At 67.3% G+C, this 15029-nt stretch overlaps 1 protein-coding gene across 1 annotated transcript in view; it reads right to left on the bottom strand.

Moving 5' to 3' along the window:
- Positions 1-15029, bottom strand: part of HSPG2 (heparan sulfate proteoglycan 2) — a 28380-nt gene that overhangs the window by 7886 nt on the left and 5465 nt on the right. Inside the window, 42 exon segments of the mRNA XM_076356430.1 lie at positions 160-276; positions 362-509; positions 604-716; positions 794-1060; positions 1644-1741; positions 1835-2030; positions 2114-2374; positions 3808-3987; positions 4078-4270; positions 4359-4540; positions 5243-5377; positions 5452-5595; positions 5687-5825; positions 5909-6060; positions 6143-6281; positions 6368-6519; positions 6602-6740; positions 6827-6978; positions 7061-7199; positions 7299-7450; positions 7534-7672; positions 8035-8192; positions 8392-8530; positions 8951-9102; positions 9237-9375; positions 9644-9798; positions 9880-10018; positions 10102-10247; positions 10336-10471; positions 10558-10700; positions 11275-11415; positions 11506-11628; positions 11833-11892; positions 12411-12591; positions 12885-12985; positions 13092-13202; positions 13306-13321; positions 13323-13377; positions 13379-13531; positions 14434-14520; positions 14616-14728; positions 14836-14948. Of these exon segments, the coding sequence (XP_076212545.1) occupies positions 160-276; positions 362-509; positions 604-716; positions 794-1060; positions 1644-1741; positions 1835-2030; positions 2114-2374; positions 3808-3987; positions 4078-4270; positions 4359-4540; positions 5243-5377; positions 5452-5595; positions 5687-5825; positions 5909-6060; positions 6143-6281; positions 6368-6519; positions 6602-6740; positions 6827-6978; positions 7061-7199; positions 7299-7450; positions 7534-7672; positions 8035-8192; positions 8392-8530; positions 8951-9102; positions 9237-9375; positions 9644-9798; positions 9880-10018; positions 10102-10247; positions 10336-10471; positions 10558-10700; positions 11275-11415; positions 11506-11628; positions 11833-11892; positions 12411-12591; positions 12885-12985; positions 13092-13202; positions 13306-13321; positions 13323-13377; positions 13379-13531; positions 14434-14520; positions 14616-14728; positions 14836-14948 (5898 nt within the window).

Raw genomic sequence — 15029 nt, 5'->3', positions numbered from 1 at the left:
TGGGGGGGGGGCTCAAATGGATAGAGAAGGAGAGCTAAAGGAGGGAGAGGGGAGGATGGATGGAGGGATGGAGAGGGAAGGGAGGAGGAAAGGATGGAGGGGACATGGGGGAGGACATGGGGACACATGGGGGGACACGGGGGTCCCGTCGGCGCTCACCATCGGCAGCATCAGGTCGGAAGGTGATGAGGATCTCGAACCTCTTGTAGGCATCCTTGATGGTGGGCAGGGGGAGGAAGGAGTGGGGCGTCTGCCCGAAATAGGGGACCAGGCGCTCTGCGGGGATGGGGGGGGTCAGGAGGAGCGGGGGTACATCCTCCCCCACCCCCGTCCATCCGTCTGTCCATCCGTCCATCCTCACCTCGGACCTTGAGGACGTAGTAAGCCGTCTCCTGGCCGCGGCGGTTGGCGGCGGCACAGGCGTAGACGCCGGCGTCCTCGTGGCGCACGGCCGGCAGCGTCAGGACGTTCCCCTCCGCCCTGGCACCCGCCGGCAGCTCCCCCTCCAGCTGCGGCAGAGCCGGGGGGGGGGGGGGGGGATGGCGGTCAGCACCCATAGGGTGCCCCACCCTGCACCCCCATCCCTGCATCCCTCCACCTCACCTTGCTCCAGGTGATCTCCGGCACTGGGAAGCCGGATGCCAAGCAGGGCAAAACAGCCGCCGAACCCACCGAGACCTCCTTCACCTCCGGCTGCCCGGCGATTTGGGGGGCGGCTGGGGACGCACGGAGGTGTCGCTACCCCGTGGTGACACCGTTGCGTGCGTCCCCACCTCCGTGTCCCCGTCCTCACCTTGCACGTGGAGGATGACGTGGGACTGGACGGTGCCCACAGCGTTGGTGGCAGTGCAGCGGTACTGCCCGGCGTCTGCCCGTTCTACCCGTTCGATGGTGAGGGTGCCGGCGCGGACCAGCACCCCGGGTCGGATATGGCCCCCGACTTTGCTCCAGGTGACATGGGGACGGGGTTCACCCAAGCCCAGGCACTCCAGCTCCACCGCCGTCCCCGCCAGCACCGTCTGCACCGCCGTCCGGATGTTGATCAGGGCCCTGGGGAGAGCTTGGAGGGGACAGCGGGGTTTTGGGGTGCCCCCCCGGCATGGGAGAGGCATCGCGGTCTGGGGTGCCAACCGGAGGAGTGAGAGATGGGGAGAAATGGGGTGCTCATGGGCATGGGGAGACCGCTGGGGTGGCCGTGGGCATGGGGAGAGATTGGGGGTGTCGGGGTGCCTGCGGGTACGGGGAGAGATTGGGGGTACCAGGGTGCCCACGGACGTGGGGAGATGAGGGGTACTGGGATGCCCGTGGGCAGAGGGGGATGTGGGGGGTACCCACGGGTGTGGGCATAAATAGAGGGAAATTGGGGTGCCCGTGGGTGTGGGAAGAAATAGGGGGTATTGGGGTGCTCATGGGTTCAGGGAGAGATGGGGGGTACCAGGGAGCCCATGGGTGTAGGGAAATGGGGGGTACCGGGGTGCCAATGGGTACGGGGGGACAGGTCAGTGGGTGCCCCTGGGTTTGGGGAGATGGGGGCTCCCGGGGTGCCCCTGGGTTTGGGGAGACAGGAATCCCGGGGTGCCAGTGTTTGTGAGGGACAGGTCGGGGGGTGCCTGCGCCCCCCCGGGCACGGGTGCCGCTCCTACCCTGGACGGTGAGGGTGGCCCTGTCCTCCGCCTGCCCGCCCGGGGCACTGGCCCGGCACACGTACACCCCCTGCGCCCCCCACGCCAGCTCCGGCATCCTGCGGGGACACAGCCGAGGTGTGGGACCCTGCGGGGGGCTGGGGGGGGGGGGGGAGGGGTGTCCCTGCTGCCCCGTCCCCCTCCCTCCTTACCGCAGCACCCCGTCCCGCACGCTGTGGGTGGGGGGCAGCTCCCCGCCGTCCTTCAGCCACTCCAGACGCGCCCGGGGGTGCCCCGAGACGGCGCAGGCGAATTCGGCGGTGCCTCCCACCCCCTTGACGAGGCTCCCCGGCGTCACCCGTACGGTCAAGGGACCGCCGCCGGCATCCCCACCGTCACCGGCATCACCTGGGTGGGATGCAAAGCCCTGATGGTACCCGGCAGCGGGGGCATCCCCGGCGCGCGGCATCCCCGGGGTGGGGGGCGCTCACCGTGGACGGCCACGTGGGCAAAGGTCTCGGCGGTGCCGACGCGGTTGGTGACGAGGCAGCGGTAGGTGCCGGCGTCGGCGGGCAACGCCGGGCTGATGCGGAGGAGGCCGGCGCGGTGGATGGCACGCGCCGAGAGGCTGCCGTTGACCTTGTCCCAGGCGTAGAGCAGCGGCGGGGTGCCGTGGGCCAGGCACTGCACCTGCAGTGCATCGCCGGCGCGCACCACGGTCTCCTCCGGCAGGCTGGTGGCGTACGGCGGCGCTGCGGGGACGGCCGGTACCGTCAGCACCCGTCCGCAGCCGGGATGGGGCAATGAATGGGTCAACGGGGCAAGGAGGGCATCGGTGGGAGGGTGTGAGTGGAGACAGAGGTGGGCGTGTGTTGGGATGGATGAGCGATGGATGGATCCATGAGGAAAGGGTGGATGGAGGGGTGTGAGAGGAGATGGAGAGGCGGGTGTGTGCCAGGATGGTTAAGTGACGGATGAATCCACAAGGAAAAGATGGATGGAGGGGTGTGAGCAGAGATACAGAGATGGCTGTGAGCTGGCACGGTTGAGTGAAGGATGAATCCACACGGAAGGGATGGATGGAGGAGTTAGGAGATGGAGAGGTGGGTGTGTGCCGGGATGGATGAGCGATGGATGGATCCACAAGGAGGGGATGAACGGAGGAGTTGGGAGATGGAGAGGTGGGTGTGTGCTGGGATGGTTGAGTGATGGATGAATCCACAAGGAAAAGATGGATGGAGAACTTTGAGAGAAGATGGAGAGATGGATGTGAGCTGGGATGGACAAATGATGGATGGATCCACAAGGAAAAGATGGATGGAGAGGTGTGAGAGGAGATGGAGAGACGGCTGTGAGCTGGCACGGTTGAGTGAAGGATGAATCCACAAGGAAGAGATGGATGGAGGGGTGTGAGAGGAGATGGAGAGATGGATGTGAGCTGGCACGGTTGAGTGAGGGATGAATCCACATGAAAGAGATGGATGGAGGGGTGTGAGAGGAAACAGAGGGATGGGTGTGTGCCGGGATGGATGAGCGATGGATGGATCCACAAGGAAGGGATGGATGGAGGAGTTGGGAGATGGAGATGGGCATGTGCTGGGATGGTTGAGTAATGGATGAATCCACCAGGAAGGGATGGATGGATGGAGGGGCGTGAGAGGAGATGGAGAGGTGGGCGTGAGCTGGGATGAATGAATCCACAAGGAGGGGGTGGATGGAGAAGTTTGAGAGGAGATGGAGATGGGCGTGTGCTGGGATGGACAAGAGATGGGTGGATCCATGAGGAAGGGGTGGATGGAGGGGTGTGAGAGGAGATGGAGAGGCGGGTGTGAGCTGGGATGGATGAGCGACGGACAGATCCATGAATAGGGGATGGATGGAGGCGAGAGCAGAAGTCAAGATGGATGTGCACAGGGATGGGACAAGCAGATGGACACATCCACAGGAAGGGCTGGATGACGGAGCTTGAGAGGAGATGGAGAGGAGGATGAGTGCCGGGACGGAGCGAGGATGGATCCACGAGGAAGGGCTAGATGGGAGGGCGGGAGCAGCAATGGAGATGGCCACGTGCAGAGGAAGGACGGAGAGGAGCCGAGGGTGGCTGATGGCAACAGCGGGGGCGAAGGAGGCAGTGGAGATGGCAGGAGGGACCCAGGGGCACCCCGACCCCCCGCCACCCTCTTACTCTCCACGTCGAGGGTGACGAAGACCTCGGCGGAGCCGGTGGGGCTGCTGGCGTTGCAGATGTACTGGCCCGAGTCCTGCTGCGCGGCGCGGGGGATGACCAAACTGCCGTTCACCACCCGGTGCTGCCAGGGCAGGGGCGCCCGCAGCTTCGACCACTCGATCCGGGGCGCCGGCTCACCTACAGGCAACGCCGGTGCCCATCACCGTGGCGTCAGGGTACCGCGGCAGGATACCCCTCCTCTGCCCCCGTCCTCCATCCTCCCCGTACCTCTGGCCGTGCAGTGCAGCGTGGCGGTGTCCCCGGCCACCACGGTGACGGCGGGCGGCGCGGTGACCTCGGGGGCACCGGGTTGCCGCTGTGCCGTCTCCACATTGACGTCCACCCGGGCTTGCGCCGAACCCAAGGCGCTGTGCGCCGTGCAGACGTAGGTCCCGGCGTGCTCCGGCTTGGCTGGCGAGAGCTGGTGGAGGCGGGGGGACAGGACAGGGTGGGTGGTGAGCACCGGGCACCCACCGGCGCCCCGCAGCACCCTGGGGTGCCCCGCTCACCTGCAGGATGGCCTGGCTGTCCATGTGCAGCAGCGTCTGGTGCTCCACCTTCTGCCGGGAGCCCGGCCGGCTCCAGCGCACCAGCGGCCGCGGTTCGCCCCGGCCAAGGCACTCCAGGCTGAGGGATTTGCCCTCCTTCACCGTCACGGGGCCTGGTGGCATCACCGACACCGTGGGGGCACCTGGAGAAGGGGGAGGACATCAGCGTGGGAATGGGGACACCACCACTAAGGACGTTGGCATGGCAATGGAGACACCATCACCCTGGGGGCATCTGGAGCATGGGAAGGACATCAGCATGGGGATGGGGACACCACCACCCCAGGAACATCTGGAGCACCTGGAGGACATCAGCATGGGGCTGGGGACATCACAACCCCAGGGGCACCTGGAGGACATCAGCATGGGGACATGGGCACCACCACTTCAGGAGCACCTGAAGCATGGAGAGGACATGGGGATGGGGACACCATTACACCAGGGACACCTGGAGCACGTGGGGTATGCCAACATGGGGATGGCAGTGGGGACACCACCACCCCGAGGGCACCCGGAGCGCATGGAGGACATCACCATGGGGACAGGGACACCACTCCCCTGGGGGTACCTGGAGCACATGGAGGACATGGGGCTGGGGATACCACCAGCCCGGGAGCACCTGGAGCACATGGGGAACGCAAACATGGGCATGGTGATGGGGACACTGCCACCCCGGGGGCACCTGGAGCACATGGAGGGCATGGGGATGGGGACACCACCACCCCAGGGGGGGATCTAGAACACATGGGGGACACCAACATGGGGATGGCGATGGGGATGCCACCATCTCAGGGGCATCTGGAGCCCATGCAGATGGGGACAGGGACACCCCGGCCACCTCGCACCTTGCACCAGGAGGTTGACGACGCTGCTGGCGACGCCGAAGCGGTTGGAGGCCACGCAGTGGTAGGCACCCTGGTTGCCCACATGGGCACCGGTGATGGAGATGACCGAGCCGTTGGTGCTGATCTTCACGTTGTCTGGACAAGGAGGAGCCGTCAACGCCAGGGCCACCCTGGGGACCACACCGGGGCCACCCTGGGGACCACCATACCTTGGAGATGTTGGCCAGGTCCCATCCGCCAAGTGACGTTGACGGGCCGGGCGCCATCATGGATGCGGCACTTGAAGGTGGCATCCTCGCCCGGCGCCACCGCCATGCTGTGCGGGTCGATGGAGATGATGGGGCTCTGCAGACCTGCGGGGACAAAGGGACAGGGAAGCCACCGAGGTCGCCCATGCCGCCCACCTCCCCCCGGCGTCCTCCCTCACCCCGTGGCCACACTCACGATAGCTGGAGCTGTCACGGGAGGTGACGGTGACAGTGACAGTGGCCTCGCGGGAGACGCTGCCCGTGTCCGCCCGGCACACATACTCCCCCGAATCGGCCACCGAGAGCTGTGACAACCGCAGGCGGGACCCCGAAACCTGGGGACATGATGGCAGGGGGCGGTGGCATCAACCGGCCACCCACGGCCACCGTCCCCCACCCCACCAGTGTCCCCACCTACCTGGTGCTTGGCCGGGAGGGACCCCCCACGCTTGTACCAGGTGATGGTGGCCTGTCCCTGGCTGGCCACCACGCAGTCGAGGTCCAGGGTCTGTCCCTCGGTGACAGAGGACGCCGAGGACTCGATGCGGATGGGCGGCGTGACGCCAGTGGCTGCGTGGGCAGAGTTAAGGGTAAATCTCCCCACCGGTCCCCGGCACCAGTGGGGAACCACCCCCCGAAGGCTGGCACTCACGGTGGGATGGGTTGGCTCCATCATCGATGGTGATGACGAGGGACGTCTCCTGCGTGACGCCCCCCGATGTCACCCGGCACACGTACTCCCCTGAATCGGCCGCTGTCACCTGGGGGATGCGCAGGCGGGTGCCCGACACCTGGTGGGGACAATTTGGGGACACGTCAGTGCTGGAGAGCAGGGGACAGGACAGGATTTGGGGTGACACCCCCCTCTGCGCCCTACCTGGTGGCCAGCGGGCAGGGAGCCACCGCGCTTGTACCACGTCACGGTGGCGGGGCCGGATCCTGCCACCACGCAGTTGAGGTCCAGGGTCTGTCCCTCAGCGATGGCTGAGGACGAGGACTCTATGCGGAGAGGCTGGGAGACGCCGGAGGCTGGGGGCACAGGGAAAGGGGACATTTGTCACCGAGGTGGCACCCATCTCTCCCCAAGCGCTGCCCTCTTGCTCGCACTCACGGTAATAGGTGCCGGCGCCGCCGGGCACAGTGACAATGACAGACGCCTCCTGCGTGACAGTCCCCAGGGTCACCCGGCACACGTACTCCCCCGAATCGGCCACCGCCACCTGGACGAGGCGCAGGCGGGTGCCCGACACCTGGAGAGGTGACAAGTTGGGGACACATCAGTGTCTGACGTGGGGCTGTGCCCTGTAGGGTTGATGCCCCCTCCCCGGCGTCCCACCTGGCTGTTGGGGGGCAGAGCCCCCCCGCGCCGGTACCAGGTGACATGGGGGTGACCCTGTCCTGCCACCATGCAGTTGAGGTCCAGGGTCTGTCCCTCGGTGACGGCGGCGGACGAGGTCTCAATCCTCACCGGCGGCGTGACGCCGACGGCTGGGGGTGGCGGCAGGGTCAGCGGGGGCAGCCACTGCGTCCCCATCGTGTCCCCGTGTCACCTCCCACCTGTCCCCGGTACCGTAAGAGGAGCCGGTGCCGGTCTGGATGGTGACGATGAGGGACATCTCGTGTGTGACACCGCCCGATGTCACCCGGCACACGTACTCCCCTGAATCGGCCGCCGTCACCTGGGGGATGCGCAGGCGGGTGCCCGACACCTGGGGGGGGGGTGACACATGTGAGGAGGGGGACAGAAACCCCTCAAAACCCCCAAAAAACCTTTTTACACCCCAAATCGCCCCTCTGGTGTCCTTTACCTGGTGCTTGGCCGGGAGGGACCCCCCGCGCTTGTACCAGGTGACGGTGGCCTGACCCTGGCTGGCCACGATGCAGTTGAGGTCCAGGGTCTGGCCCTCGGCCACGGAGGAGGACGAGGACTCGATGCGTACCGGGGGGGTGACACCAATGGCTGGAGACCAAGATGGGAGGGTCACCCCGAGGAGACGGTGACACAGTCCCTCGGTCCCACGTCCCCTCCTGGTCCCCACTCACGGTAGGTGCTGGCCCCGCTGGGCTGGATTGTCACCATGATGGAGGTTTCCTTGGTGGTGGCACCGCTGGTCACCCGGCACACGTACTCGCCTGAGTCAGCCGCTGTCACCTGCAGCAGCCGCAGCCGGGAGCCGGACACCTGCAGGGTGGGGACATGGGGGTCACTGGGGCTATCTGGGCTTGCATGGGGCCATTTGGGCTTGCATGGGCCACCTGGGCTTCGATGGGGTCACTTGGGTTTGCATAGGCCATGGGGGCTTGCATGGGGCCACCCGGGCTTGCATGGGGCCACCTCAGCTTGCATGGGCCAGCCCAGCTTACATGGGCCACCTGAACTTGCATAGGGTCACTTGGGCTTGTACGGGGCCACCTGGGCTTGCAAGGGCCACCCAGGCTTGCACGGGGTCACTTGGGCTTGCATGGGGTCACCCGGGCTTGCACGGGGCCGTGGGTCAATCCCGACCACCCCCCTTGGGGACATCCCCCTCTGGTGTCCCCTACCTGGTGCTTGGCCGGGAGGGACCCCCCGCGCTTGTACCAGGTGACGGTGGCCTGCGCGGGGCTGGCGATGACGCAGTTGAGGTCCAGGGTCTGGCCCTCGGCCACGGGCGATGACAAGGACGAGGACTCGATGCGCAGGGGGGTCGTGCTGCCCGGGGCTGGGGACCGAGATGGGTTAGAGACTGTGGCCACCACCGCTTGTGACCCTCCAAGGGACACCAGGAGCCCGGGAAGCCGGGATGGGCATGCGCATGGGTGGCTTCCCCAGGGAGCGATTCATCCCAGACCCAGGGACACTGCAGGGCAGTGTCACCCGCCCATGGGTGATGTCCCCCGTCCCCTCTGGTCCCCACTCACGGTAGGCGCTGGCCCCGCTGGGCTGGATTGTCACCATGATGGAGGTTTCCTTGGTGGTGGCACCGCTGGTCACCCGACACACGTACTCGCCCGAGTCGGCTGCTGTCACCTGCAGCAGCCGCAGCCGGGAGCCGGACACCTGCAGGGAGGGGACACGGGGGTCACCAGGGCCACTCAAGCTTGCAAGGGGCCATTTGGACTTGTATGGGCCACCAGGGCTTGCATGGAGCCACTCAGATGTTCATGGGGCCACCTGGGCTTGCATGGGGCCACCTGAGCTTGCAGGGCCACCTGGGCTTGCATGGGGCCACCTCGGCTTGCATAGGCCAGCCCAGCTTACATGGGCCACCTGAACTTGCATAGGGTCACTTGGGCTTGTACGGGGCCACCCGGGCTTGCAAGGGCCACCCAGGCTTGCATGGGGCCACCTGGGCTTGCAAGGGCCACCCGGGCTTGCATGGGGTCACTTGGGACTTGCATAGGGCCACCTGGGCTTGCACGGGGCCGTGGGTCAATCCCGACCACCCCCCTTGGGGACATCCCCCTCCGCGTCCCCTACCTGGTGCTTGGCCGGGAGGGACCCCCCGCGCTTGTACCAGGTGACGGTGGCCTGCGCGGGGCTGGCGATGACGCAGTTGAGGTCCAGGGTCTGGCCCTCGGCCACGGCAGAGGACGGGGACTCGATGCGCAGGGGGGTCGTGCTGCCCGGAGCTGGGGACCGAGGCAGGAGGGTGATGCCGGTGACCACGGCAGAGCCCCGCCGGCACGGGCACGCGAGACATGGCTCAGTGCCATGGCACACGGGGACCCACCGCTGGCACCGTCACCCCCCTGTCCCCACTCACGGTAGGCGCTGGCCCCGCTGGGCTGGATTGTCACCATGACAGCGGTTTCCTTGGTGGTGGCACCGCTGGTCACCCGGCACACGTACTCGCCCGAGTCGGCCGCTGTCACCTGCAGCAGCCGCAGCCGGGAGCCGGACACCTGCAGGGAGGGGACATGGGGAACACAGGGGCCATCTGGGCTTCCATGGGGCTGCTGGGGCTTGCACGGGGCCATCTGGGCTTGTATGGGGGCCACTGGGCTTGCACAGGACCGCTCAAGCTTGCACAAGTGCCACCTGGGCTTGCATAGAGCTACTTGGGCTTGCAAAAGTGCCAGCTGGGTTTGCACGGGCCACCTGGGCTTGCACGGGGCCGTGGGTCAACCCCAACCACCCCCCTTGGGGACATCCCCCTCTGGTGTCCCCTACCTGGTGCTTGGCCGGGAGGGACCCCCCGCGCTTATACCAGGTGACGGTGGCCTGTCCCTGCCCGGCCACCACGCAGTTGAGGTCCAGGCTCTGTCCCTCAGCCACGGTGGACGAGGACGCCTCGATCCGGACAGGGACACCCGAAGCTGGTGGCCCTGGGGAGGGGGGAGGATGGAGCCGTGACCACCTGTCTGGGACCAGCACGTCCCCTCCGGTGCCACCAAGCCCAGTCTCACCATAGGACGAGCTGGATCCAGCCACGACAGTGACGATGACGGATGCCTCCCGGACAGTGGTCCCCAAGCTCACCCGGCACACGTACTCCCCTGAATCGGCCGCCGTGATGTGGGGGACGCGGAGCCGGGACCCCGAAACCTGGGGTTGGGGACACGCATCGGTGTCACATAGCGGGGGACAGGGCAGGATTTAGGGTGCTGCCCGCGCTGCCCGCGCCCTACCTGGTGGCCAGTGGGCAGGGAGCCACCGCGCTTGTACCACGTCACGGTGGCGGGGCCGGATCCTGCCACCAGGCAGTCGAGGTCCAGGGTCTGTCCCTCGGTGACAGATGGGGACGAGGACTCGATGCGGACGGTCGGCGTCGTCCCTGCAGGGAGGAAAAGGGGGGGACATGGGTGGGTTGCGGCCCCCCAAAACCGTCCCTGAACCCCGCCGGCGTCCCCCACCCGCCTCACCTGGCACCACTGCCACCTCGATGGCGGCGCGGGCCGTGCCGGCGGTGGTGGTGCCCACGCAGAGGTAGACGCCGCCGTCGGCCGCCGTCACAGCGGGGATGACCAGCGTGGCGATGTCGGCGTGCTCGGCGCGGGACTACGGCACGAGGGCGGGCGTGAGCGGCACCCGCGGTGCCCCCACACCCCCCTGGGAGCACCCAAGGGTGCCGGCACCCAGCTCACCTGCGGCGGCAGGGTGCCCCCCTGCTTCTCCCAGGTGATGGTGGCGGCGGGTGACCCCGAGACCCGGCAGTAGAGCCGCACTGTGGAGCCCTCCTGCACCTCCGTCCGCTCCGGGCTCACCTGCACCCGGGGTGCGCCGGCGGCTGCAGGAAGCCAGGGGTCAGGGCGGCACCGGGGAGGGGGTGGGTGATGGGGACGGTGGGGGTGACGTGGGTGACGCAGACGATGAGGATGATGGGGACAATGGGACGATGGGGGTGACGGGGACGATGGGGGTGACGGGGATGATGGGGACGATAGGATGAAGGGGATGATGGAGATGGTGGTGACAGGGATGATGGGGACAATGGGGACAGTGGGATGATGGGGATGAGGGGGATGGACGATGGGAGATGAGAGGAATGATGGCGACAGCAGGGTAACATGGGTGATGCAGATGATGAGGATGATGGGGACAATGGGACGATGGGGACAACAGGGGTGACAGGGATGATGGGGACAGTGGGGGTGATGTAGACAATAGCAGTGATGGGGACGATAGGGGTGACAGGGATGATGTAGATGATGAAGATGATGGGGACGATGGGGACAACGGGGGTGACAGGGATGGTGGGAGATGATGGGACGATGGGGATGGGGACGACGGGGATGGACAACGGGGACCTTGGGGACGACGGGGATGGCGGGGATGACCAGGATGATGGGGACGATGCTCACCTTGCACGTGGAGGAAGGCCCGCGCCGTGTGCTGCCCGGCACTGCTGCGTGCCCGGCATGCGTAGTGTCCCTCATCAGCGGGCTCGACAGCGCCGAAACGCAGCGTCCCGCCGTGGACCACTGCCCGCGGCGGCAGCGTGCCTGCGGGGACACGGCCCAGTGTCACCCTGGTCACCACGTCCCCAGGCCCGGTGCCAGTGTCCCCCCCCCTTATTCCCAGCAGGCACCTACCGAGCCACTCGAGGGTGGGTGGGGGGCTGCCGGTGACCACGCAGCGAAACTCTGCCGGCTGCCCCGGTGCCACGCTCAGCTGCGCTGGCTCCACGGCGGCGGTGGGGGCGGCGGCGGTGCCGGCTGTGGTGAGACCCGGGGGGGGGGGGGCGGCTCAGGGCTTGCCGGGGCCCCCCTGCATGGTGCTGGCCCCAGGCGGTGGGGGTGGTGGGAAGCAGGGGGGCGGTGTGGCGCAGCTGGCGGTGGGGTGTGCGGTGGAGCCCCAGCACACAGCGGGTGGGGGGAGCGCGTGGACCCCGTCCCCGGACCTCCCTCGCGGTGACTTACCCGGCCTGTGCCCCTCCATAAACTCAACAGGTCCGTAAAACATCTGAGTCTTCGAGGGGGCTGCAAGAGGGCGCGGGTCTCAGGAGAGCGTGCCCATCGCCCCGGCGTCTGGGCACCAAGCGCACCCATCACCCTGGCGTCTGGGCACCGAGTGCGCCCACTGCCCCAGCATCTGGGCGGTACGCCTGCCCATCGCCCTGGTGTCCGTGCGGCGAACCCGCCCATTGCCCCATCGCCTGGGCACCGAGCGGGCCCATCACCCTGGCGTCTGGGCACCGAGCGTGCCTATCGCCCCAGTGTCTGGGCACCGAGTGGGCCCATCACCCTGGCGTCTGGGCACCGAGTGTGCCGTCACCCCAGCGTCTGGGTGGTGAGCGTGTCCCACTGCCCTGGCATCTGCGTGCTGAGCGTGTCCATCACCCCGGCGTCCGGGCAGCGAGCCTTGCCCACCACCCCAGCATCTGGGCGCCGAGCATCCCCATCACCCCAGCATCTCGGTGGCGAGCACGCCTGTCACCCCGGCGTCTGGGCGCCGAGCCTGCCCGTCACCCCGGCGCCTGGGCGCCCCGCGGGCTCACCCTGGACGTAGAGCGTGGCGGTGCCCTCGTCCATGTCCAGCATGTTGGAGCCGGTGCAGACGTAGACGCCGGCGTCCTCGGGCCGCACGCCGCGCAGGGTGAGGATGCCGTTGAAGTCCACGGCGCCGGCCGGCAGCGTGCCGTGGTTCTGCCGCGTCCACACCAGGGTGTAGGCGGGTGACTGGCGGGGAGAGAGGGAGAGGCCTGAGGCCACGGGGATGGGCACGCGGGGCGGGGGGAGAGGTGGGCACCCGGGGGCCGTCAGTGTGTCCCGTAGAGGCACGTGGGCACCCGAGGGTGCTTGGGGGGGGTCCACACGGCTGGATGGGCACCCAGGGGTGCCCGTGCGCCCTGCGTGACCCCCGTGGGCACCCACGTGCCCTGGATGTCCCCAGGAACGACCCAGGGGCGTCCCCGTGCCCTGCACGTCCCCGTGGGCACCCAAGGGTGCCTGCGTGCCCCCCACCCCCTCACCTTGCTCTTGGCGGTGCAGACGAAGGTCACGTCGGCCCCGGGCTTCACCCGCTGCACCCGCTTCTCCTCCACGGTGACGGTGATGGGTTTGCTGGGGGTCTCTGCGCCGAGACGGGAGAGCTGAGCCCCGCTCCTCCCCTCCCTCCCCGCCTGTGTCCCCGTCGTCCCCTCCCCACCGCGCCGCCTCGCTCGGCGACAATGACCTACCAGTGACGATGACCTCGGCGCGGCTGGCATTGCTGTGCCGCAGGTTGCGGCAGGAGCAGACGTAGACGCCAGCTTCGGAGGGCTGGATGCTGGCGAAGTGCAGCTCCTCGCCTGGGGGGACACCGACACACACGCGGGTGACACCCCACGTCCCCCCGCCTTGGGGACACCCCGGTTCCCTCCCCCCCCCCCCCCCCCCGAGCCACCCCAATACCTTGTCGGCGGCTCTGGGGCGCCCTCGGGGAGGGGTCGCCCGTCTTCTCGCGCCCAGTGGTAATAGAAGGGGGTCGCCGCTGGCCTGGCACCGCAGGGTGACCGCGCTGCCCTGTGCCACCGTGGTGCGCGGCGGGTGGACGCGGACAGCCAGCGGGAGCGGGGAACCCGCCGGGACGCACGCCTGCCCGCGCGCCGTGGGGTCGCCGGCGTAGCCGGGCGCACAGCTGCGGGGGGGGGATGAAGGGGGCGAGTATGTATTGGGGTGGGTACATTGGGGGGGGGGGGGGGGGGGGGGAGAGCAGGGTGAGCATATTGGGGTGCATGTATGGGGGTGAGCCCACTGGGGTGGGTATGTTGGGGTGGGTATATCGGGGTGACTGTATCAGGGTGAGTATATTGGGGTGAGCACATCAGGGTGACTATATTGGGCGGGTATATCGGGGTGCGTATATCGGGGTGCGTATATGGGTGAGTGCATCGGGGTGGGTATATCGGGGTGCGTATATCGGGGTGCGTATATGGGTGAGTGCATCGGGGTGGGTATATCGGGGGCGTATATCAGGGCGGGTATATCGGGGTGAGCCCACTGGGGTGTATATATCGGGGTGAGCTCACGGGGGTGGGTATACTGGGGTGGGTATATTGGGGTGCGTATATCGGGGCGAGGGCGTTGGGGTGGGTACGTTGGGGCGAGCACATATTAGGGTGGGTGTATCAGGAGGAGAACGTCAGGGTGCGTATATCAGGGTGAGCACACGGGGGTGGGTGTATCGGGGTGGGTGTATCAGGGTGGTGTATCGGGGTGAGCACATCAGGGTGACTATATTGGGGTGGGTATATCAGGGTGCGTATATCGGGGTGCGTATATGGGTGAGTGCATCGGGGTTGGTATATTGGGGTGAGCACATCAGGGTGCGTATATCGGGGTGGGTATATCAGGGTGGGTATATCGGGGGAGCCCATCGGGGTGAGTATATCGAGGTGGGTGTATCGGGGTGACTATATCGAGGTGGGTATATGGGGGTGAGCTCCTTGGGGTGGGGGTATGGGGGTGGGTGTATCGGGGTGAGCCCGTTGGGGGTGGGTACATGGGGGTGCCGGCCACCCCCCCCCCCAGGAGCCTCACCGCTCGCAGTACTGCCCGGCGTAGCCCGGCTCGCAGGCGGTGCAGCGGTACCCGCCGCCTCCCAAACTCTCGCAGGTCCTGGAGAACCTGCAGGAACAGGGCGAGGTGGGGGGGCGCGTCCCCTCCCCGGCACCCCCCCCCCCCCGGCCCCAGCGCTGGCACTCACTGGTTTTCTGGGGTACGGGAGGGGACAGGCGCAGGGCTGGCAGTCCTCGGGGGTACCGGCGGTGGCATCCCCGTAGAAACCGGGAGCACACTGGTCACAGAAATCCCCCGCCGTGTTGTGCGAGCATCCCTGGGAGGGGGGACACACAAATATTTGGGGGTGCACAGCTGGGATGAGACCCCAGCGCCCCCCCTCCCCCCCCCCCAAAAAACCCGCTGCTTAATATAAAGACTTACAGAGCAGACGCCGCTCTCGGGGTGGCAGCTCTCCGAATGCCCGTTGCACTCGCAGAGCTCGCAGTGCCCCAGGTAGAGCCCCCCCCGGTGCGGGTGTAACCGGGGGCACAATCCTGCCAGGGGAAAAAAAAAAAAAAGGGGGGGGTGGGGGGTGTGTTTCAGTGTTGTGACCCCCTCCAAATATCCCTGGGAAG

Source organism: Aptenodytes patagonicus, chromosome 19 (genome assembly GCF_965638725.1).
Source record: "Aptenodytes patagonicus chromosome 19, bAptPat1.pri.cur, whole genome shotgun sequence".
NCBI classification, from domain to species: domain Eukaryota; kingdom Metazoa; phylum Chordata; class Aves; order Sphenisciformes; family Spheniscidae; genus Aptenodytes; species Aptenodytes patagonicus.
The sequence above is the reverse complement of the archived record's forward strand: the minus strand, read 5'-3'. Positions and strand labels throughout refer to the sequence as shown.